Source organism: Malus sylvestris, chromosome 7 (genome assembly GCF_916048215.2).
Source record: "Malus sylvestris chromosome 7, drMalSylv7.2, whole genome shotgun sequence".
Taxonomy (NCBI): domain Eukaryota; kingdom Viridiplantae; phylum Streptophyta; class Magnoliopsida; order Rosales; family Rosaceae; genus Malus; species Malus sylvestris.
The window spans coordinates 5,686,574-5,710,443 of record NC_062266.1 but is presented as its reverse complement, the minus strand read 5'-3'; the positions used below and the strand labels follow the sequence as shown (position 1 = coordinate 5,710,443).

Sequence of the window (23,870 nt, the reverse complement as noted above, 5' to 3'; positions counted from 1 at the left end):
TTGATGGTTAATCTAACATTTAACTTACTAACGCTATTGTTTCACTAAAAAAAAAAAAATACAAGTAAAAATGATATGTAAAAATGATATTACTAGACTTTAGTATTCATGAGTTATTTGTATTTTTTATAATTATTATTTTGTCATTAATTCTCACCCTATAAATAAGACAAATGCTAAGGAGACTTAAAAGTGTGATATTTATTTACTCTCCGTCATCTCACGTTTTTAACATAATATTTTATAATGGTTGACACAAGAATTGTGTCAAAAATATTGTGTGGCAAAAAGTCATGGAGAATTGCACTTTTGAGTATGATGCCTATAGGGTTTAGGGTCTAATGAGTGAGTTTATTTGTTGAGTATAGAAGTGCAAGTTAGAATGATGTTTTTGATTTCGATAATATAAAATTTCTAAATTTGAACATGAAAATTTTGATCCAAATTTTTTCTGAAGTATTTTGATAAAAAAAACTTTCAAAAACTTTCGATTTTTATAGTTATTTATTCAAATTATATATTTGTAATCAACTTTTGTATTTTAGTTAGTTTTAGATATATTTGGTGCATTGTTTTTATATTAAACATACATTTATTACCTACTACTACAATTTAGTAATATTTTTCTTACTTGTAATTTCACTTTCAGGCAAATGCAGATGTATAGATTATCAATTCAGATTACTAATGTCGATTGCAGATTTTTAGATGCTAAAGCGATGCAGATTTGGGATCATATGTTGATGTTATGGTGTACGAAAATAAAGCATATAAGCTACTCATTTAGAAGCCAAATTCATAATTGCATATTCCAATAGTGTCAATGCAAGATTCCAATGCAAATTACGAAAAAAAAATAATAAAAAAATTGACTTTATTATCATATACAACTATCACTCAAGTGGTCACTAATTCAAACACTCGAGCGATCGTCGTACGATAATGGTGAGTTTTATATATAAAAAAACATGGGACCCGTCTAGTGCCTACTTGTTAAATTTCTTTATTATATGATTGGGTAGCTCTTTTCCATATCTTATCATTTATTGTAAAAATAAAAAATCACACTCATGAGTTGAAAACGTTGAACAAGAAAAATAGGAATCCCTCTCGTTCTAATCAGGGCTGGTACGAGGAAATTATAGGGTGTGGATAGATGTAAAAAGCCCCGCGTGGGCTTTTCCACGTAAGCATTGGGGATTTCAGAAGACGACAACACTAACACAGCTGTGAGGATCCTCTCCTGAGTTCAGGATGAGAATTTTATTGACCAGCCTATTTGGACCGTTCAAATTTAATTCAACCGTTGTAATTATTATAATTTTTAGAGAGCCTCTGTTTAAAGCCGTTGGATTAAATTTGAACAGTCCAAATGGAATGATCAGGAGAATCCCATCCTGAGCTCAATAGAGAATCCTCTTCACTAACACAGAAGAGAGAGAGGGTGCTTCTTCCTTCCTTTTCATGAGAAATTTTTTACCATGTGTTTTTATATAAATGAGGAAAAAATTGTATTTTTTAGGTTATTAATTTTTGGGGAAAATTGATATAACTTCAATTTTTTAAACCAATAGTAGGAATGGTCCAATTTATTAAAATAAGTCTAATTCTTTAAATTTAATTATTTAATTATCAATAATTATCTCTTAAAAGAAAAAACTTATTGTAAAAATCAAATTTCTTCCTAATTATCTCTTTGATTATTTCTTTTTATATATATTTTTGTTATTTCTTGTTCTTCCTCCTGCTTTAACCCATTTATAGATTTTTTTTTTAATTTTTATAATCAACCTATATAACAGCTTAATTGTATTTATCTACCTATATGACATATTCTTTTTCATAGTCAACCTGTCACATATTAATGTGTCTTGCTTGTAGGTATATTATGTTTTTTTCTACCTTTTAGTTAGGTTTCATATCTCACTTATAGGTATAATATACATTCATATATTTGCTACTTGAGTTAGGGTAGAATGTTTTGCAAATAGATTTATGTTAGTATATTAATTTTTTTTGTTTATAAGATATTAATTAGATATTTTGGAGTTGAAAAATGCATAATATTAAAAGATTTTAATTGATTTTTAATATTTTTAGAAAATATAAAAAGAATATAAAAGAAATAAAAACATATAATTAGATAACTAGAGTCATTCATAAAAACATTCCATGTTTTTTTACTTGGATCTAAAAGCCCCTTAATTTTTTAACACATATATCTTAGTATTTATAAAATAACACCTAATGTGTCATCTCGTGTTCCGATGATGTTGAAACGTCTCTCCTTTTTCAGGGGAGAGGGGGAGAGGAGTGAGGGCGCTCAAGTTTTATTTTCAAACGAATTTCTTTCAATTTCTCCTCCTCCTCCTCCAGCTCTGTTGCTGGTTTCACATCAAAACGCAGCATTTTGCAGAGTTTCTCTTTGATAAGCACATAGCCATGAACGCCCCAATTATCGGTAAACCCCTCTCTCTTCTCTTTCACTTCATCGTTCACTTTTAATTGAAGAATTTTGTTGTCTTTTTCTTTTAATTTGATGGTTTTGGGCAACAAAACCCAAAATCTGAATGATTAAGTGTATAATTAATCAATTAATCAATTAATTAAATACTTAATTGTGTGAAGACCCATTACAAGGGGATTTCCCAGAAGTGATAGAGGAGTATTTGGAGCATGGCGTTATGAAATGCATCGCCTTCAACCGCCGCGGTACCCTTCTGGCTGGTATTTTTTTCCACCCACTTCCGCCCCCATTACTTCCTTTTTCTACTTTTCTGAATAAATTTACAAAAGGATAAACAAAAGCAAAGTTGTAAATTTGGTGCACATTAAGTTTTCCTTTTGAGTAATAAGGACTTGAGTCCACAATTTGTAACATTTGTAGAATTGCTAGCTATCCCATTTCATGCTCAACGTAGCCATTTCATGCTCTGCGTAGCCATTTATTAATTGCCTTCGATTTATGCCCGAAAGAGCTAACAGGAGTGTGTTGGGATTGCAACATTTTGGGAGGTATCTTTTTCTGTTGTTTTTTTTTTCAGATTGGTTCTGTTTTGTAGTTCGTCGGAATTCTGTTATTGTCTTCATGCTTTCCCCTACGACAGTGGTGTTGCTGCAGATTTTATGTTTTTTGTTTTCTAGACGTGGGCTCCTTGTTCACTTGTATGTTGTTCGCTTTTAAATTTTCAATGAAGATTATGTTTCTTATGTAAATTAAATTTAATAAAAAGTCTTAACCACTGTCTTGATCGTCAAGTTGCATCTGCAAAGAATTAAGTGAGGTTGTCTATAGCAAGCCGTAACATTAAATATTGATTGTTTAGTTTAAATTTGATTTTTACCATCATTGACATTTGATGTGTCCTTATGTTACTGGAGATATTCTGAAGGGTCTTCTTCTTATATTCTATACTTGTTTGGTATTCTTGACCAGCGGGGTGCTCTGACGGAAATTGCATCATATGGGATTTTGAGACCAGGGGCATTGCCAAGGAGCTTCGTGATAAAGATTGTGTTGCGGCGATAACTAGTGTATGTTGGTCAAAGTATGGCCATTGCATTCTTGTGTCTGCTGCGGACAAGTCGTTGACACTATGGGATGTTGTCAGTGGAGAGAAGATAACGCGAACAGTACTGCAACAAACCCCTTTACAAGCTCGGCTTCATCCTGGTTCGCCTACTCCATCTCTTTGCCTGGCATGCCCTCTCTCTTCTGCTCCCATCATTGTTGACTTGAATACTGGAAGCACAGTTGTTCTTCCAGTTTCCATTCCTGACTCTAACCCAGGGCTTACCCCTCTGTCACGGAACAAAATCTCTGAGGGAACTCCACCTTTCTCTCCTACTGCTGCTTGCTTTAATAAGCATGGTGATCTAGTATATGCGGGGAACTCCAAAGGTGAAATACTTGTAATAGATTATAAAAGTGTTCAAGTGCGTGCCGTGGTTCCCATTTCTGGAGGTTCTGTGATTAAGAACATAGTATTCAGCAGGAATGGACAGTATTTGCTTACAAATTCAAATGATAGAACAATCAGGATCTACGAGAACCTACTGCCTCTGAAAGATGGACTTAAAACCTTGGATGACCTAAATGAGACCCTTGATGGAATTGATGGTGTTGAGAAGTTGAAAGCTGTTGGATCAAAATGCTTAACGCTTTTCCGTGAGTTTCAAGATGCCATCACAAAGATGCATTGGAAAGCACCTTGTTTCAGTGGTGATGGTGAGTGGGTGATTGGTGGTTCTGCAAGCAAAGGAGAACACAAGATTTACATATGGGATAGGGCTGGGCATCTTGTGAAAATTCTTGAAGGGCCAAAGGAAGCCTTGATCGATTTGGTGTGGCATCCTGTTCACCCCATTGTTGTCTCTGTTTCACTGACTGGTTTGGTTTATATCTGGGCTAAAGATTACACTGAGAACTGGAGTGCATTTGCTCCTGATTTCAAAGAGCTTGAGGAAAATGAGGAATACATAGAACGAGAGGATGAGTTTGATCTAATCCCTGAAACTGAGAAGGTTAGAAGAGTCTGAATCTGGGCTATTTTTTGTTCATTTTCTGGTGTCTAATTTAAAGTTACTGATGCAGGTAAAAGGATCTGATATTAATGAAGATGATGAAGTTGATATTGTGACAGTGGAGAAGGATTCAGCTTTCAGTGATTCAGATATGTCACAGGAAGAGCTTTGCTTTTTACCTGCAATTCCTTCTCCTGATGTTCCGGACCAACAAGATAAGTGCATAGAGAGTTCATCAAAGTTGGTGGATAGTAATTCTGGCTCCCCTATTTCAGAAGAGGGCACACCAAATGGATGTGCAATTGATCATGCATCAAGTCCACTTGAAGGTAAGATTACTACTTTGATGCGTATTATGTGCCTTTGCTTGGTTTTTATCACTTAAATTTCAAGTTCACGAGGAATAGCCCCAGAACTCTCATTCCCATTTTCTATTTTGATAGAAAAAAGAGCAAATTTGTTTTTTGAAAATTTAAAACAGTGCAATGAAGGTTAGCAGTTTATCAGGCATAAATTAATATGCCAATACCATAACAAACATGAAGCAAATTTAAAAAAAAAAAAAAGTAGTTGTCCCAAATAAGCAACCCCAAACAGGCACTAAAACTTCATCTTCAAATCATAGATGATCAATATTCTTTTTCCTTTTCGTGCACAACACACCAATGGAGTAATAACAAAACATTACTCCTTTTCCTTTGGATAATATCATATTAACAACTCCACTAGTAAGCTTAATTTGTGAGGTTTGGTGCTTTCTTTTATATTATTCTGGCAACCAACATAGAATGGTACAGTGATGATCCATAAGACATTGAGCTGGTATTCAGATTGTAAATAACTTTTTTCTTGCACATATTTGTTGGACAATTGGCTCGTATCTAAACTTATATATGTCTAATACAGAGGATGCTGGAGCAACACGCTTGAAAAGAAAACGGAAGCCTTCCGAGAAGGGGTTGGAGTTTCAGGCTTAGAAGGTTAAGAAACCCTTGAAATCTTCTAGTAGAACATTGTAACTTAAACATAAATCTGTAGTCAATTAGGATTTCGCTTCACATGTGTGTGTATGTATATATATTTAAAAGAAACACTTTTTATTAATTTTCTCCATTCTTCTTATATTTCCATAAATATAGGCTACTTAGATTTTCCTAAGTCTGTCATATTTAACATTCACAGCAGAGTGTTGCTCCACTTGTCACTTTTTCTTTCTGTCTTTTAAGAATTATAAAATTAATTCCCTTGCTTGCTGTATGGATCTATTATCTGTGTTAATGGTTTTGTGAGTTTTCTGAATGGTAATTGGGTATTTCTTTGATTAGTCTTCATTTGTACCCTCATAACTGTAAAGCCTTTGAGGTTCTATAAGATTGTTCTGAATTGTTTGTATCTTGAAAATAATTTGAATATAGTTGAAGTAAAATGCTGAGTGAATCGTAGCAACATATAGGACGAGTGAAACATAGAAAATGCTTGGGGAAGTTTTCCAATGAGGGATAATGACGGCCTTATGGGATATATTCGTGTAGAGGTGGCACTTACTATTTCTTTATCCTCCCTAAAGAATGCTTTGATTTATTGATGTCTCACTTTTTTTTTAATTTTCCACAGTTTCAAATACAGCAGCGATGACAACGGTTGATGCTGCTAGGTATGACCATTCTCTTGCATCTTGAAATTTGGGTGCTTATGATAGTGGCAGTGACAAAATATCTGCGGCGACTAACAACCGAAGAAGTATGACATATATCAATGGCACATTGATTAGTTTGCCCAAAGCTTATGATCACTGTTTTGCCAAAGACGTCATAAATGCCTGTATCTTCACCTGCGTAGCACTCCGTAGACAAAATCCTATTTGGATTACTTGATTGAGATTTTGAGCTATGTTGACACTGCAGAAATTTAGGAGGATGAGGGGAGCTTTGGATGATTTTTAGGTATGTTGTATGATTAAATCATGTGCATGTTAGACAAAGCAGTTTGTAATCTTAGTTTAGTCAAAATGACCAGTTTGATCCTCATCGTTGGGTGCCTCTTCAGTTAGGTCTGTGTAATTATAACCGTCTATATCATGTTTGCATGATCTTTTGTTTACAATTGATGACAAAATTAAAGAATTTGTCAATTAGTTGGAAATTTCTTAGTCAAGTCTCTGTATATATGTTTTCTTTCCAGTCAGGTCTGTCTTAACGTCCTATGCACATCTCACAAACATAAAGGCAGATCATGTAATTTTGTTTTGAGTACTAGTTTTGGGGTCCTCTGCAGATCAACATCTCAATTTTTTGTTTCGGGTATGAATCAATTTCGAGATGATATACCCCTACTGAACCAGTCATTTGTATTGCTGTCATCCAAGGATGGATATATATTACACCTGTCTGTAAGGTATATTTATGCGTCGTAGTTAATTTCTATACAAATGGATGTAAAAGCTGCAATACTTGTGTATGTGTTCGTGTAGTTTGTAATAACAGATCTGTAATGGAATGTGAAAAGATGCTGGCCTTAGTTTTTGCCTTTCCCAGAGTACCACAAAATGTAGGATGCAGAAGCCCCTAGCGCCATAAGAACTAGAACCGCTCCGCCCATATTGATCAACATCTGCTTCTTTTCATCATTCATCCCGTTGCCGAGATTTTTCATACGCTCCTTTGCAGCAGCCATCACATGTGCAGCAATAGAACCCTCCTCCTTAGGCTTACTGAAACCCCTGCTCTTGTTCTCTTCCCTCTCTAAAATCTTAAGGAGGGCCCTTGCTTCTTTGCTTCTCTCACCGGTCTCCCTTTCCTTGTGTATATTAGTTTTGACAACGTTCTCAGCATTCTTCGGTTCTGCATCAGCCTTCCCTTTTGCTTCTTTCTGATCCTTGTTTTCAACCCCCGTTTGATAAACACTCTTGGCAGAAGCCTTTCCTCTCTTTCCATCCTGATCACCCTCCTCAGACTTGGGCTCGCCTATGCCTGTTTCCGGACTAGTCAACGGCATCAGCCTCTTCTCATCCTCCTTGTCCTCTTGTGCTTTTGTCTCAGCTGCAGTGCCTTTCGGAGGAGCTAATGGAGGACGACCATTCTTGTCATCCATTTCTTTTTCATCTCTGGCAGTGAAAGTAGCCTTTTCTGCCTTCGACGCGGCAGCAGCAGCAGCTTCCTGAGCGCTTGTCTTGCCCCTTTGTTGTTCACCTTGAGCAGAAGCAGCAGCTGTTTGAGAAATAACTTCCCGACCCTTTGTATCCGAAGAGGTGTCTGTCGGAGGGCCTGCCGGTGTTGTCAAACTCGGCTTTGAAGGAATTGGGTCCTCTTGAACTTTGTGTGGCTTCGGCTTGACCGTGATTGCAGCAGGTTCGGCTGTTGCAGTCCATGTGATGATGACTTTCTTTGGTATTGTAATGGTAAGAATCCCATTGCTAAATTTGGCATGAATTTTAGTTGCGTCGCAATTATGTTGAACCGGAAATGTTTGGTCGAAACGGCTCCATTTGTTGTTGTCGAGAGGTCTTTGTCCATAAACCCTAATCACACCAGGGTTATGCATATATGTAATCTTAGCCTGCTCCTTCACAAAACCTGAAAATAAACCATATATTTTGCAACGCGTGAGTTAGGTCGGTTCAGTTGTCCAATGAGTCGAGAATTCTCCCCGCTCTCTATAAAATAATGTAGATTGTTAATATAATACCAACGTAATTTGGTACAGTCAATTAATTTTAAAATAACTAAAAACCGCTTTCAAATCATCAAAAGCGGTTATGATCATGTTTGGCAGAAAAAGTTAAGAAGTGTTTTTGGATTCAAAAAAGCACTTGCAATTTAATAAAAAATTTTGACGTGCTTCTAATAAAAACGCTTTTACTAAAAGTGCTAATGAGCAAAAATGTTTTATAAAGAAGCAATTCCATACAAGCGCCCAACATGAGTAGAGAGTCAGGTAAGGAAAGAAAGTAGGAAGAGAAAAGTAAGAGACCAGGCAGATGAACTTGTACAATGTGAGCTTGCTGCTCTTCCTTCAATTCAAAGTGGGGCTGGAAATCTTCATAAATGGGACGATGGGATTGTCTTGGGCGGGTCATAGGCATCTCTCCCTCTCGATGTCCCATAGACATCTCTCTCTCTCTCTCTTTCTCTTTCTCTCTCCTGTTTGCCTGCCTTTTGTTAAAGACCGGATTATTGGTGCTTGGTTTTGGGTTTCTTGTAGGAAATGTTGGGTGGCCTGCGTGACAATTTATATGGGGGGGGTTGGGGAGTAGAGGTTTCTTATTAGTGGGACTATTCCTCTTCCAATATTCCTTTTTGGTTGCTTTGGCTTTGTGGTGTTTTACAATTTCAAGCGTCCCTTGGTGTTGTACGAGGTATAACCTCACCTGCAAACTAAAACTAAAGTTGGTTGGTTGCCCTTACCCACCAATTAGGGTTTTATCTTCCTCACTTCTTTCATTTTCTTTTTACAAAGACGTTATTGTAAACTGCTCTAATTTTCGGCAAGTGATATTTTGTTAACCTCCAATAAAATTTATATTATTAATATATAATTTAATAAGCGATTTTATATCGTATCATATCCTATTTTTTACAAATTTATTGTATTATGCCACTGTATATGTGCTTCATAGGTCATACTTAAACACATTTGCATGAATCTGTGTTAATAGTGTTCAATGGTGCTATTCACATATTTATTTTTACTTCTCACACGGTTCTTGTTAATTTTTGTCTGTTAATTTTTTTTAATTTATTCGATTCGACTACCGAAAATTGAAAATGATGTGTAGATTGGACAACCCCAATTTGTATTGGATGGGAAGAGTCTGCAAGCCTGCATGAAGGAATCGAATTGAAACCTGGGGTGGGCTTTGGATTTGACCCTGTACTGACTGTAGTGGGAGGGTGAGAAGGAACCAATTGTGCAAACGAAAAATTCATGGGGCCGGGCAACATAAGGTGGCCCATTCAAACCAAGTGGGCTTCAAACCATGTCACATTTTCATTGACCTAAATCAAAGTAAAGAAAATATCTTATTGCTTAGGTCTAAAACAAAAAATGATCATTGATAAATGATTAATTAGTAAAGACTGGTAATAGTGTTCGCGCGGTGCTTCGGCGTTGTGTCTTGGTACTGTACAATTTTATTTACAATAATGTATAAAGAGTGGTGTCGAGAAGAAGTGAGATTTCATTAATGGCAACTGTACAACTTTGTGAATTGGATAAATTACATTTTACTTCCTCAGGTGTAGGGTCAATTTCAATTTCATACATTAGATGTAGGGTCAATTTTTAAAAAATGTATTAAGTAAACCGTTAAGTGATGACATGACAAATATAAGATCCACGCGGATGTGACTGCCAAATTTGTATCACGTGACAAAAAAAAGGATAAATTACATAGTAGCCTATCAGGTTTGAGGTCTATTACAACCCCATACAACATCTTTAAAACATTTCACTTTCATACCTCGAGTATTATTTTATTTTAAAATAATATTTCTATTACATTTTTCATCCATTGATCTGTTAAGTGCTGACGTGGCTACCACATTTATGTCACGTGGCTGCCAAATAGATGCCACGTGCTAACTTTTTTTTAAACCTTAATTTTCTAAAAAAAAAAAAAAAAAAAAAAAAAAAAACTAAAACCGCAACCCCCCACCCCGCAAGCAAACCCAGAAACCCCCTACCCCGCAATAAACCCAGAAACCCGCAACCCCCCCTCTGCATTTCTCTGCTGCTTCCCGTCTTCTCCCTCCCTGGCTGATCAAGTCCAACAATCCAAACCCCCCAACTTTTCTCTCTGCACCCTAAAACCCACATTTCCCACCCCCAAAACCCTCAATCCACACCCGCAAATTCCTAAATGGACCATCGCCGGCCTCCCCGCACAGTCAGCGACCCTCGCCGGTTCTTTTTTCTGCGGTTAAGGTGAAATGTTTTAAAGATGTTGTATAGGGTTGTAATAGAGCTCAAACCTCAGGAACTACTATGTAATTTACCCAAAAAATAATTTTTATAATAATTTACCCAATTAAAAAAAAAAAACAACCCAGAAACCCATCCACTCCCAACTCCCCCGTAAGCCACCACCCCACCCCACCCCATACCCACCTCCCCAGCAACTCCCCCCTCCCCCTCAACTCCACCGCAGGCCGCCCACCCACCTATGTCTTACCTTCTCCCTCTCCTCCACTCTCTTCACCTCCCCTCCCTTGTCTCTCCCCATATCAACATGCACCCAACCCTAATCCCGAAAAAAAATTAAAAAAATAAAATAAATGGAGGCCGGTGAAGGTAAGAGTCCAAATCAAACCTATATCAAAAACCCCAAATCAAACAACCCAAATAAAAAACCCCATTCGGTAGAAACCCAACAAAAAAAAAAAAAAACTGGAAAATATAAACCAGATTCAAGAATAATGGGCGCAGACAACCTGAAGAGGTTGAGCAACAGTTGTTTGGCCGCGAGATTAGGATTATCCTCGTTGTGGGCGGGTCGAATAGGACCAGAGAGGTGAAGGTGGAGAGGTTCGGGATGAGTTGAAACGGGTCGGATCGGGTTGGCAGTGGGGAGTGGGTTGTGGTTTTGGTTGGGAAGGGAGAGGAGGGGAACAAATGGAAGGGGAAAATGGGACAGACGACGAACGAGGATGGATGAGTTGGTGGGTCTCTGGGGAGAGAGAAGGGATGGGAGGTGAAGAGAGTGAAGGAGAGGGAGAAGGGTCGGGGGATGGGTTTCTAGGTTGGTGTTTTTTGTTTTTAATTTTTTATAATAGGATCAATATTATAATATTTTTAATGCATAAAAAATTATTATTTTTGCACAAATTTGGCAGCCACATCAATTTTTAACGGGAAAATATAACGGATGTATTATATTGAAATAAAATAGTACGTGAAATATAAAAGAATTTTTTTTTGAAGATGTTGTATGAGATTGTAATAGATCTCAAATCTGAGGTGGTAAAATGAATGTAAAAGCTGTAATACTTGTTTATGTGTTTGTGTAGTATCTAATAAAAGATTTGTAATGGAATGTGAAAATATGACGGCCTTAGTTTTTGCCTTTCCCAGAGGACTACAGACTGTAGGATGCAGAAGCACCTAGTGCGATAAGAACTAGAATCGCTGCACCCATATTGATCAACATCTTCTTCTCTTCATCATTCATCCTGCTTCCGAGATTTTTCATACCCTCATTTGCAGCAGCCATCACATGTGCGGCAATAGAACCTTCATCTTCAGCCTTCCCTTTTGCTTTTTTCTGATCCTTGTTTTCAACCCCCGTTCGATAAACACTCTCGACAGAAGCCTTTCCTCTCTTTCCATCCTGACCACCCTCTTCAGACTTAGTCTCGGCTTTGCTTGTTTCCGGACTAGTCAACGGTATCAACCTCTTCTCAACCTCCTTATCCTCTTGTGCTTTTGTCTCAGCTGCAGTGCCTTTCGGAGGAGCTAATGGTGGACGACCATTCTTGTCATCCATTTCTTTTTCATCTCTGGCAGTGAAAGTAGCCTTTTCTGTCTTCAACGCGGCAGCAGCAGCAGCTTCCTGAGCACTTGTCTTGCCCCTTTGTTGTTCACCTTGAGCAGAATCAGCAGCTGTTTGAGAAATAACTTCCCGACCCTTTGTATCCGAAGAGGTGTCTGTCGGAGGGCCTGCCGGTGTTGTCAAACTCGGCTTTGAAGGAATTGGGTCCTCTTGAACTTTGTGTGGCTTCGGCTTGACCGTGGTTGCAACAGGTTCGGCTGTTGCAGTCCATGTGATGAATTTCTTTGGTATTGTAATGGTAAGAATCCCATTGCTAAATTTGGCATGAATTTTAGTTGCGTCGCAATTATGTTGAACCGGAAATGTTTGGTCGAAACGGCTCCATGTGTTGTTGTCGAGAGGTCTTTGTCCATGAACCCTAATCACACCATGGTTATACATATAAGTAATCCTAGCCTGCTCCTTCTTAAAACCTGAAAATAAACCGTATATTTTGCAACACATGAGTTAGGTCAGTTCAGTTGTCCAGTGAGTCGAGAATTCTCCCCGCTCTCTATAAAATAATGTAGATTGTTAATATAATATCAACGTAATTTGGTACAATCAATTAATTTTAAAATAACTAAAAACTGCTTTCAAATCATCAAAAGCGCTTATGATCATGTTTGGCAGAAAAAGTTAAGAAGTGTTTTTGGATTCAAAAAAAGCACTTGCAATTTAATAAAAAAATTTGACGTGCTTCTAATAAAAACACTTTTACTGAAAGTGCTAATGAGCAAAAATGTCTTATAAAGAAGCAATTCCATACGAGCGCCCAACATGAGTAGAGAGTCAGGTAAAGAAAGAAAGTAGGAAGAGAAGAGTCAGAGACCAGGCAGATGAACTTGTACAATGTGAGCTTCCTGCTCTTCCTTCAATTCAAAGTAGGGCTGGAAATCTTCATAAATGGGACGATGGGATTGTCTTGGGCGGGTATTAGCATCAGAGCTTCCACCAGGAGGACGATGTCCCATAGGCATCTCTCCCTCTCGATGTCCCATAGACATCTCTCTCTCTCTCTCTCTCTCTCTCTCTCTCTCTCTCTCTCTCTCTCTCCTGTTTGCCTGCCTTTTGTTAAAGACCGTATTATTGGTGCTTGGTTTTGGGTTTCTTGTAGGAAATGTTGGGTGGCCTGCGTGACAATTTATATGGGGGAGGGGGGGGGGTTGGGGAGTAGAGGTTTCTTATTAGTGGGACTATTCCTCTTCCAATATTCCTTTTTGGTTGCTTTGGCTTTGTGGTGTTTTACAATTTCAAGCGTCCCTTGGTGTTGTACGAGGTATAACCTCACCTGCAAACTAAAACTAAAGTTGGTTGGTTGCCCTTACCCACCAATTAGGGTTTTATCTTCCTCACTTCTTTCATTTTCCTTTTACAAAGACGTTATTGTAAACTGCTCTAATTTTCGGCAAGTGATATTTTGTTAACCTCCAATAAAATTTATATTATTAATATATAATTTAATAAGCGATTTTATATCGTATCATATCCTATTTTTTACAAATTTATTGTATTATGCCACTGTATATGTGCTTCATAGGTCATACTTAAACACATTTGCATGAATCTGTGTTAATAGTGTTCAATGGTGCTATTCACATATTTATTTTTATTTCTCACAAGGTTCTTGTTAATTTTTGTCTGTTAATCTTTTTTAATTTCTTCGATTCGACTACCGAAAATTGAAAATGATGTGTAGATTGGACAACCCTAATTTGTATTGGATGGGAAGAGTCTGCAAGCCTGCATGAAGGAATCGAATTGAAACCTGGGGTGGGCTTTGGATTTGACCTTGTACTGACTGTAGTGGGAGGGTGAGAAGGAACCAATTGTGCAAACGAAGAATTCATGGGGCCGGGCAACATAAGGTGGCCCATTCAAACCAAGTGGGCTTCAAACCATGTCACATTTTCATTGACCTAAATCAAAGTAAAGAAAATATCTTATTGATTAGGTCTAAAACAAAAATTGATTATTGATAAATGATTAATTAGTAAAGACTGGTAATAGTGTCCGTGCGGTGCTTCGGCGTTGTGTCTTGGTACTGTACAATTTTATTTACAATAACGTATAAAGAGTGGTGTCGAGAAGAAGTCAGATTTCATTAATGGCAACTGTACAACTTTGTGAATTGGATAAATTACATTTTACTTCCTCATGTGTAGGGACAATTTCAATTTCATACATCAGGTGTAGGGTCAATTTTTAGAAAATGTATTAAGTAAACCGTTAAGTGATGACATGAAAAATATAAGATCCACTCTGATGTGACTGCCAAATTTGTATCACGTGACAAAAAAAGGGGTAAATTACATAGTAGCCCATCAGGTTTGAGATCTATTACAACCCCATACAACATCTTTAAAACATTTCACTTTCATACCTCAAGTATTATTTTATTTTAAAATAATATCTTTATTACATTTTTCATCCATTGATCTGTTAAGTGCTGACGTGGCTACCACATTTATGTTACGTGGCTACCACATTTATGTTACGTGGTTGCCAAATATGTGCCACGTGGTAAATTTTTTTTAAACCTTAATTTTCTTTAAAAAAAAAAAAAAAAAAAAAAAAAACTAAAACCGCATCCCCCTACCCCGCAAGCAAACCCAGAAACCCCCTACCCCGCAACAAACCCAGAAACCCGCAACCTCCCCTCTGCATTTCTCTGCTGCTTCCCGTCTTCTCCCTCTCTAGCCGATCAAATCTAACAATCCAAAACCCCGAACTTTTCTCTCTGCACCCTAAAACCCACTTTTCCCACCCCCAAAACCCTCAATCCACACCCGCAAATTCCTAAATGGACCATCGCCGGCCTCCCCGCACAGTCAGCGACCCTCGCCGGTTCTTTTTTCTGCGGTTAAAGTGAAATGTTTTAAAGATGTTGTATAGGGTTGTAATAAACCTCAAACCTCAGGGACTACTATGTAATTTACCCAAAAAATAATTTTGATAATAATTTACCCAATTAAAAAAAAAACAACCCAGAAACCCATACTCCCACCTCCCCCGTAAGCCCCCACCCCACCTCATCCCCCTCAACTCCATCGCAGGCCCCCCACCCACCTATGTCTTACATTCTCCCTCTCCTTCACTCTCTTCACCTCCCCTCCCTTCTCTCTCCCCATATCAACATGCACCCAACCCTAATCCCGAAAAAAAAATAAAAAAAAATAAAAAAATAAATGGAGGCCGGTGAAGGTAAGAGTCCAAATCAAACCCATATCAAAAACCCCAATTCAAACAACCCCAAATCAAACAACCCAAATAAAAAACCCCATTCGGTAGAAACCCAACCAAAAAAATAATAAAAAACTGGAAAATATAAACCAGATTCAAGAACAATGGGCGCAGACAGCCTGAAGAGGTTGAGCAACAGTTGTTTGGCCGCGAGATTAGGATTATCCTCGTTGTGGGCGGGTCGAATAGGACCAGAGAGGTGAAGGTGGAGAGTTTCGAGATGAGTTGAAACGGGTCGGATCGGGGTGGCGGTGGGGGAGTGGGTTGTGGTTTTGGTTGGGAAGGGAGGGGAGGGGAACAAATGGAAGGGGAAAATGGGACAGACGACGAACGAGGATGGATGAGTTGGTGGGTCTCTGGGGAGAGAGAAGGGATGGAAGGTGAAGAGAGTGAAGGAGAGGGAGAAGGGTCGGGGGATGGGTTTCTAGGTTGGTGTTTTTTGTTTTTAATTTTTTATAATAGGATCAATATTATAATATTTTTAATGCATAAAAAATAATTATTTTTACACAAATTTGGCAGCCACGTCAGTTTTTAACAGGAAAATATAACGTGTGGATGCAAATTTTCTCCTCCTCGATCTTGGACGATTTTGCACCTACAAAACAACTAGCACCTTAGGTTAAGGCCAAAAGCCTCACGCGCCCACGATGAATGGGTGGGGCTTTGGCCGAAGAACCTCTGATGCCAAAGTTATAATTTTTAGAGAGAAATAGTGTTTAGAGTATTTGGGATTTTTTGCAAGAGGTTTGGAATGAGTGTTTGGTAAAAATGGGTGACTATTTATAGGACTAAGTTGGTCCACTTTTTCAAGAAAGTGGCCGGCCCCTTTGTGTGTTTTTTGGTGAATTTTTGTGGTTTAATTAGTCACTTTATTGGCTAATAAAATATGATATAAATAAATGGGAAGTTACCAAATTGAATGACTAGCTTTATTTGGGTAATAAAGTGGAGGAAATCAGAAAAGGTAGGGAAAAGAAGGGAGGGAATGTGGCCAGCTACTAGGTGGGAGTTTTAGGTTTTATTTTAGGTTTAATTAGCCAATTAATTGGCTAATTAAATATGAAAGGAAATGTTTTAGTACTTTATGGTATTGATTGGCTAATAAAAGGGAAGAAATGATGGAAAAGGTAGAAAAAAGGTGATGAATTAGGTTTTGAATGGGATAGCCGGCCCTATACTATTTTTTAGGTTTGAGTGGATGTTTCAAATTGATAATTAAAGGATGATTTTATGAGATATGGGAAGAATATATTATTTAGATAATTAATTAACTAAATAATATATTAGGGAAATTAAGTTTTGGAAATAATTACCTAAAATAAGATAATTTGGAATTGGTTACCTCTTCTGGAGCATTTTTGAATTGGTTGAGGATGATTACCCACTACTTGCGCGTAGGAATCCCGGTATGCCTCAAGGGTATTTTTGTCCTATTTCGTTCAAAAGTCCACGTGTCGCCTAGTGAATATTTTTGGCTCCACAAATGCCCCCACACCTGTTGAGCTGTTTGCAGAAAAGGGCAATAGGTGTAGAGATTTTCTTGCTTTAGGAAACTCTGAACTGCTTCCTATTTTGTTGTTGATTCTCTCTTTCAATAGGAAATTAAATCTTTCTAGGAAAAGGAAATAAATCTCCCCAAAGCTTATTTAAGTCCACCTTAAGTGGATTGTTAAATCAACTTTTAGAGAGAAACTTATTCATCCTTACAAGAGAAAAAGAGAGCTTAGAGGATATTTGTTCCCCCTCCTCTAGCAATCTTCTACGTCTTGCCCGTGTAAAGGATCGCTCTTCGTTGCTTCCAGGTAAGAAAAAATTGATTTTCTTGTCTTCTTGATTTTTTATTTTGGTTTTTCTTGCTGGGCGATGGTGAATGGATGATTAGCCAAGCCATGGGGCTTGGCAATTTGGCTGGTTCCTGCGGCTTTCAACTCTTTTTTTTTTTTTTTTTTTTTTTGAAAACAACTCTCTAACAAATCTTCCTTATACTTTTGCAGAATTTTCAAGCATGTCTTCCTCGAGCCGCAAGAATGATGATGGTGCGCCCCCGTTGTATCATCAAGGCGGGTCTTTGAGCAAGATTGGCTACTTCAAAGCTGCTTATCTCAAGATTAGCTCCGACAATTTGTTTAGAGATTTTCTTGAAACGTATTGGCATGCCATTCCGTCGGGAGTGCGTGTGAGGCGAGTTAAGGATGGTAGCAGCCGGGAACCATGCAGTGGAACTCGGAGAGCTATCAAGTTCCATCATTACTATTTTGTGTTAGAGTTTACTTTCCCTATGCCGCATTTCTTCCAAGAAGTGCTTTGCTCTATGAAATGTGCGCCTGCCCAATGTTCCCCGAATGCGGTCCAAGTGATGGTGGGGTTCCACAATTTGAACCAATTCTTTGACTTGGGACTAACCACCAACGAATTTTGGTATTTCTTTGACATAGGTCGTATTGATGGAATTGGACAACTGCGAATTCGTCATAAGCTTTTTGATAATTCGAGTAAAGGAGATCATGATTGGGCCAAAGAGACTTTGGAAATAAGTGGAGAATGGGAATCTGATTCTTCTCCCGAGCTGCGTGTATTAACGGTCTTCATATCTGGTAAGCAGACTGCCTAGTCTTTTCGGCTGCTTTGCTTTAGTGCCAAATTATTCTTCAATTTTTTTATTGTCTTCCGTTTTTTTTTTTTTTGTAGATTCGGAATTTGGCTCAACTCCTAGGGTTTCTCCAGACATGAAAAAAGTACATGTCGCTCTGGGTATCCCTTCCGAGTATCGTGAGTGGCGTTGGCTGCTTAGTCCTCTTCGTAAGGAAAAAGGTGGATTGCCCCCAGAAGAAGAAATAAAATGGATCAAGGCAGACGCGATAGCTCGTCCTATCACTGTGATGGAGCCTACTATCAATGAAGGTGGGAAAAAGAAACATTCCCCGCCTGCTCAAGAGATGCCTGCTGAGAAGAAAACGAAGACTGCTCATGGGGATTCTCCGGCTGCTCCCAAGATTGTGATTGACCTGACTTCCTCTAAGGGCGAGAAAGAACGAACTGCTACATTTGTGCCGGTAACGCCTATTGCTTCGAAGGCTACTAGCTCGATTGCTGAAAAAATTGCTCAGCGTAAAAGTTCTTTCGTGCCTTTGGTACCGAAGTTTGTGCCGAAGCATCCGTCCGAGACTAAACCTGGCTTACCCTTGAAGAGGCTTGCTACTATGAAGAGTGATAAGGTGCCCCTGTCTGCTAAAGTGGCGCCAAAAACTGCTTCCTCCGTTGCTGCAACCAAATCGTCTGCTGATAAGAATGAAGCTGCTCGCTCAAGCAGGCTTGAAGAATCCGCCAAGTCCGTTTCTGGGGAGGCTGCTAAGATTTGTGCGCTTTTGAAACCAGATCTTCTTGAAGACATGGATGTATGTGCTCAGTTTGTTGATGGCGTCAAAGAGATTGTTGGTCCGAGTCTTTTTGCAAAGCACACACCCGAGTATAGGAAGACTGCTCTGCTAGCCATGATGCAGAAAACAACAATTCTGGCAGCCGAGTCTATGTTCCTTGACCAAGAGGACACCAAGGCTGCTAAAGAGATGGCAAGAACTATGGCTGCCGAAGCTTATTCCTCGGCCGAAAAAATCAAGAAATTGGAATATGAGCTTGCTGCTTTAAAGGAATCTAATACTTCTGCCTCCACTTCTCTGCAGCTTGAGGCCGCTCACTAGGAGATCATGGATTTGAAGACTAGGCTTGATGCGATCCAAATAAAGAATGAAAGTGCAGAGAAGGAAATTGAGCGTTACATACCTCAGATTCAAGATCTTGAGCGTTCCATATCTGAATTTCGCTCCGCTGCTTATGCAAAGGATGAAGAATTGATTGCTACTTACAACCAAGCGATCCACTTCAAAAAGGTTGTTGACAGGCTTGAGCCTCAAGTGTCGGAACTTCAAAGTGTTTTGAAGACCAACGAAAATCTAAAGAAAGAAATTGAAGAGTTGCAGCGGGTTCGTGCTTGCCTGCTTGAGGAGAATGAGCAGTTGAAGAGTGAGAAAGATGGTTTCGAGGCTTCGCTTATTCAGAACCAAACTAATTTCTACAAGCTGGGCTATGTAGATCATCTCTATGGGCGGCCATCTAACTTTGAGTTTTCTGGTAAAGACTTCGAGACCTTCTCTATTTCTCCAGAAGACTTGCTCGATTTTACCTTTGAGTCTTCTATCGGTGAAATAGTTGGAGGAGTTGATACCCAGGCTGGAGCAGTCGAGGGTAAAGATTCGGAGGATGCCGCTGCTGAAAACACCAAGGCTGATGAAGGTGTAACGACCGAGCAGTTGGGAGATGTCCAAACTACTGAAGAGTAGTCTTCTAAGTAGCTTTTAGGATTTCCTTTTCTTTCCTTTGTTGCTTTTGCTTGAACTCCTTCGGTATTTGCTTGTTGTTTATCAATTTTGCTATAAAATTTAATAAACTTGCTTCTTTTGCTTTTCCCATCCTTGCTCTTTTTTTTTTATTTTTTTTTTATTTTTTTTTTTTAACCTTTAGTCCTTATAGGCCAGTGGCAGGCGCGCTACTTTTCTATAAGCAGACAAGCCCACATAGCCTATGCAGCCGTAGGTGTTGATGTAGAACTTTTGCAAAGTTGTTAACCATAGGGTTGGCAGCCGGATGCCTTACTTACAGAAGCAGACGAATCCGCGTAACCACTTGGCTATTCAACCTTGGCTCTTTCCAATTCCGTAGGCTGTGTAGCAAGTATCACAACACTTTAGGACTTGGTGTAGGTTATTCTGCGTTTGGCAGAGGTGAAGTTTATCGACTACGTAGCATGTCGGTAGTGGATAAAATCTTTGCGTGTGCACGCTAACTTGTTTAACCTTTCACAAGAATGTGCGGTTGCATAAGTCTAGCGTGGTTCTACTGCTCGAAGGGCAAGCCGTAGGCAGTCTTCTGGAAATCCGTAGGCTACCTTAGTGCACTCGGTAGCAGCTTTAGGTTTCCAGGGCAGCCGCCCATTGGGTGTGCTGCATAATGTGCCCCCTCCGTCTCTAGGGCCCGGTTCCCTGCGGATTAAGCCGATATACCCATAATTCTTCAACTAGCTAAGCCTTGAAACAGACCATTGTGGCTACTTCTAGGAATCCCGGCGCAAGCCATCATGCACCTAGTTATTCTAGGGCAGCCAAGCTCATCCACGTCTGGATATTCAGAGTGTTGAGTTTATCCTCCCGCCTTGGAGAGCACAGTTGGTCCCTTGGGGGGTGTAATCTTCTTTTGAAGTGCAGAAAGAAATAAGTAGTTGTAGACATATATTAAAGCCAAGTTACAAATTACTTTTGAATTTTTTATTGAAAAATAAAATGAGCAAATAACTTGGTTGCAAAACTGCATGATGATTGGATAATCCTCGGTTTACGAGGTGGTGCCCATTGAGCTGCTCGAGTCTTCGGGTCTTGATATAGTGTGAAATCACACATGGTATTTCCTTAAATTGTAGGCGTTCCATTGCTTCTCGATCTCTTTATCATTCATGGTAGCAAGAGTATAACTGCATTTGCCGCCGACTCTGCTGATCTTGTAAGGACCTTCCCAGATGGGGTCCATTTTTTTCGAGCCTTCTCTGCGGGCAGTGATGAAAGCTTTTCTTAGGACTAGGTCTCCGGGTTGGAACTGCCGGATCTTGGCCCTTTTGTTGTAGCTGGAAATGAGCTGCTGCTAGTAGGCTGCGATGCGGGTGATGGTTTGTTCGCGCCTCTCTTCTGCCAGATCTAAATCTGTGGCCATCTCTTTACTGTTCTGCTCAACGCTTGGCAATAGAGTGTTGATGCTTGGCACGATGATGTTGGGAGGTATGATTGCTTCCGAACCAAACGCCAAATAGAAAGGAGTTTCACCGATTGCTCGTCTTTTGGTGGTGCGATATGCCCATAAACATTCTGGGAGCTCATCTGGCCATTTTCCCTTTTTGTCGGTGAGGGATTTCTTGAGGCAGTCGAGGATCGTCTTGTTGGATGCTTCAGCCTGCCCATTGCCTTGAGGATATCTTGGTGTGGACATGTGTTGTTTAATGCCGTATTTTTGGAAGAACTTTGCCAAATCTTTTCCCACGAATTGAGGACCGTTGTCAGTAACGATGGACTAAGGGATGCCAAATCGGCAAATGATGTTCCTCCATATAAAGCGTTCTATGTCCATCTGAGTCGTGGTTGTCATGGGTTCTGCTTCTACCCATTTGGTGAAATAGTCGGTTGCCACGATCATCATGCATCTGCCCCCCGTAGCAGGCGGCATAGGCCCTACTAGGTCGATTGCCCATTGCATGAATGGCCAAGGACTCATTTACGGGTATAGCTCACTGGCGGGTAGTGCTGGTACTGGTTTGTAGCGTTGGCAGCGGTCACACTTTTGCACTAACTCCTTAGCATCTTGGTGCATGGTAGGCCAGTAATAGCCTACGTTAAGAGCCTTTTGGGCTAAGGATCGACCTCCAGAGTGATTCCCACAAACGCCTTCATGGATTGAGCTTAGAACCTTCAAGTCATCGGGAGGTGCTAGGCAGCGGAGATGTGGTCCGGTGTAGGATCTTCGGACGAGAATGCCATTCCACATATAGTAACGTGCCGACTTAATTTGGAGCTTCCTTGACTCCAATCTTTCTGTGGGTAATGTGCCGTTGACCAAGTAGTCTATAATTGAACTTTGCCAAGTGGGAGTTACACTAACCTGTGACATTTCGGCTATCGACTCCATCTCTATGCTTGGCTTGTCTAGATATTCCACCGGAATTGAGCGTTTGAATTGGTGGTCAAGGGCGGAGCCTAAACCAGCTAGTGCATCTGCATGTGCATTGTCTGCCCGCGGAACTTGAGTGAGAGTGTAAGTCTGAAATGCTTCAAGCTGCTGGCGTACTTTCTCTAGGTATTGTGCCATCCTTGGGTGTTTTGCCATGTATTCCCCAGTAGCCTGGCTGGTGATTAGTTGGGAATCAGAATGAATTGCGAGTTTCTTCACCGCCAAGTCTTTTGCCATTCGGAGGCCTGCTAGTAGAGCCTTGTACTCTGCTTTGTTATTGGATGCTTTGAAACCTAGAGTGATCGCCTGCTCGAGCATTGAGCCATCTGGAGTAACAAGAACTACACCTGCTCCCGAGCCTTTATAGTTGGATGCACCGTCGACATGCAAGTTCCAGAAATCTTTATTGGATGGAGTAAGTGTGGCTAAGGTACTCTCGGCTGCTTCTGGGGCGTCGTTGGGCCGCACTGTTGCGTTGCCTAGGCTAGGTTTGAATTCTACCACGAAGTCTGCCAAGGCTTGGGCCTTTATCGTTGTGCGAGGTTGAAAAACTAAACCATATTGGCCAAGTTCCAATGCCCATTTCATCACTCGTTGAGAAGCGTCCGGACCATGTAATATTGATCGTAAGGGATATTGAGTCATAACAATGACCGTATGAGCTTGAAAGTATGGTCTGAGCTTCCGAGCCGCAACAACTAACGCCAAAATTAATTTTTCAATCTTCGGATATCTTGTTTCCGTATCGAGAAGAGCTTTAGAAGTGTAGAATACCGGCAGTTGGGCCCCCAGCTCTTCTCGTATAAGAGCAGAACTCACTGCTACCTCGAAAACTGCCAAATAAATGTACAAATCCTCCGCTGCTTCCGGCTTGGATAGTAAGGGAGGTGATGTAAGATAATTCTTCAAGTCTTGGAAAGCTTTTTCGCATTCTTCATCCCATTTGTCTTTTTGTGCCCTTTTGATAGCTTTGAAAAAGGGTTTGCATCGATCGGTGGATCGTGAAAGGAAGCGATTAAGGGCGGCTGCTCGTCCGGTCAAGCTTTGGATCTCCTTCAAGGTAGTTGGAGATTTCATCTCTATGATTGCTTGGATTTGCTTGGGATGTGCTTCAATTCCTCGTTGGGTTACTAAGTACCCTAGGAATCGGCCTGAAGATACTCCAAACGTGGACTTGGTGGGGTTGAGCTTCATCTTGTACCTTCTAAGGATATTGAAAGTTTCTGCTAAATTACGAATATGATCTAATCGCTGCTTGCCCTTTACCATGATATCGTCGACATAGACCTCCATGGTTACCCCAATTTGCTTTTTGAACATCATATTTACTAGCCTTTGGTAAGTGGCTCCCGCGTTCTTGAGGCCAAAGGGCATGACCTTGTAGCAGTAAGTGCCTCGCTCTATCACGAACGCAGTTTTCTCCTTGTCGGGCTCATGCATGGCTATCTGGTTGTAGCCGGAGTACGCATCTAAGAAACTAAGCAACTGGTTTCCAGAAGTTGAATCTACTAATAGATCAATCCGGGAGACAGGATAATGGTCTTTTGGGCATGCTTTGTTGAGGTCGGTGTAGTCTACGCAAACCCTCCATTTGCCCTTCTTTTTCTTCATGACTAGTACGACATTAGCAAGCCATGCCGAGTGTGCTACCTCTTCTATGAAACCGGCCTCCAATAGTTTGTCGATTTCTGCCTCGATGATCGCTACTCGTTCGGGAGTGAAATGTCTTCTTTTTTTAATTACCGGTTTGGCAGTTGGATCGACGTGCAGTTTGTGGCAGGCCACCTTGGGGTCAATACCGGGCATGTCG

At 39.9% G+C, this 23,870-nt stretch overlaps 2 protein-coding genes across 5 annotated transcripts; one reads left to right on the top strand and one right to left on the bottom strand.

The window, feature by feature from the left end:
• The first annotated feature begins 2,252 nt into the window (after window positions 1–2,252).
• LOC126629459 (protein RBL-like) lies at window positions 2,253–6,678 on the top strand. The gene is made up of 6 exons (XM_050299501.1): window positions 2,253–2,461; window positions 2,629–2,727; window positions 3,437–4,524; window positions 4,595–4,853; window positions 5,431–5,504; window positions 6,139–6,678. Exons 1-5 carry the CDS (start codon window positions 2,443–2,445, stop codon window positions 5,499–5,501), a joined length of 1,536 nt encoding a protein of 511 aa, XP_050155458.1. The 5' UTR covers window positions 2,253–2,442; the 3' UTR covers window positions 5,502–5,504; window positions 6,139–6,678.
• Window positions 6,679–6,848: 170 nt separating this feature from the next.
• On the bottom strand, window positions 6,849–13,152 carry LOC126629460 (inactive protein RESTRICTED TEV MOVEMENT 2-like). Of its 4 annotated transcripts, none has more exons than XM_050299502.1 (3): window positions 12,882–13,152; window positions 11,924–12,483; window positions 6,849–7,533 (listed from the first exon to the last, which is right to left on the bottom strand). In XM_050299502.1, the coding sequence occupies exons 1-3, from the start codon at window positions 13,054–13,056 to the stop codon at window positions 7,039–7,041; spliced, it is 1,230 nt and encodes a 409-aa protein (XP_050155459.1). In that variant the 5' UTR covers window positions 13,057–13,152; the 3' UTR covers window positions 6,849–7,038. The 4 variants fall into 4 exon arrangements, with proteins under 4 accessions (XP_050155459.1, XP_050155460.1, XP_050155461.1 ...); XM_050299503.1 differs by having other exon boundaries at window positions 6,849–7,712; window positions 12,103–12,483; XM_050299504.1 differs by having other exon boundaries at window positions 6,849–7,871; window positions 12,262–12,483.
• Between the last annotated feature and the right edge of the window lie 10,718 nt (window positions 13,153–23,870).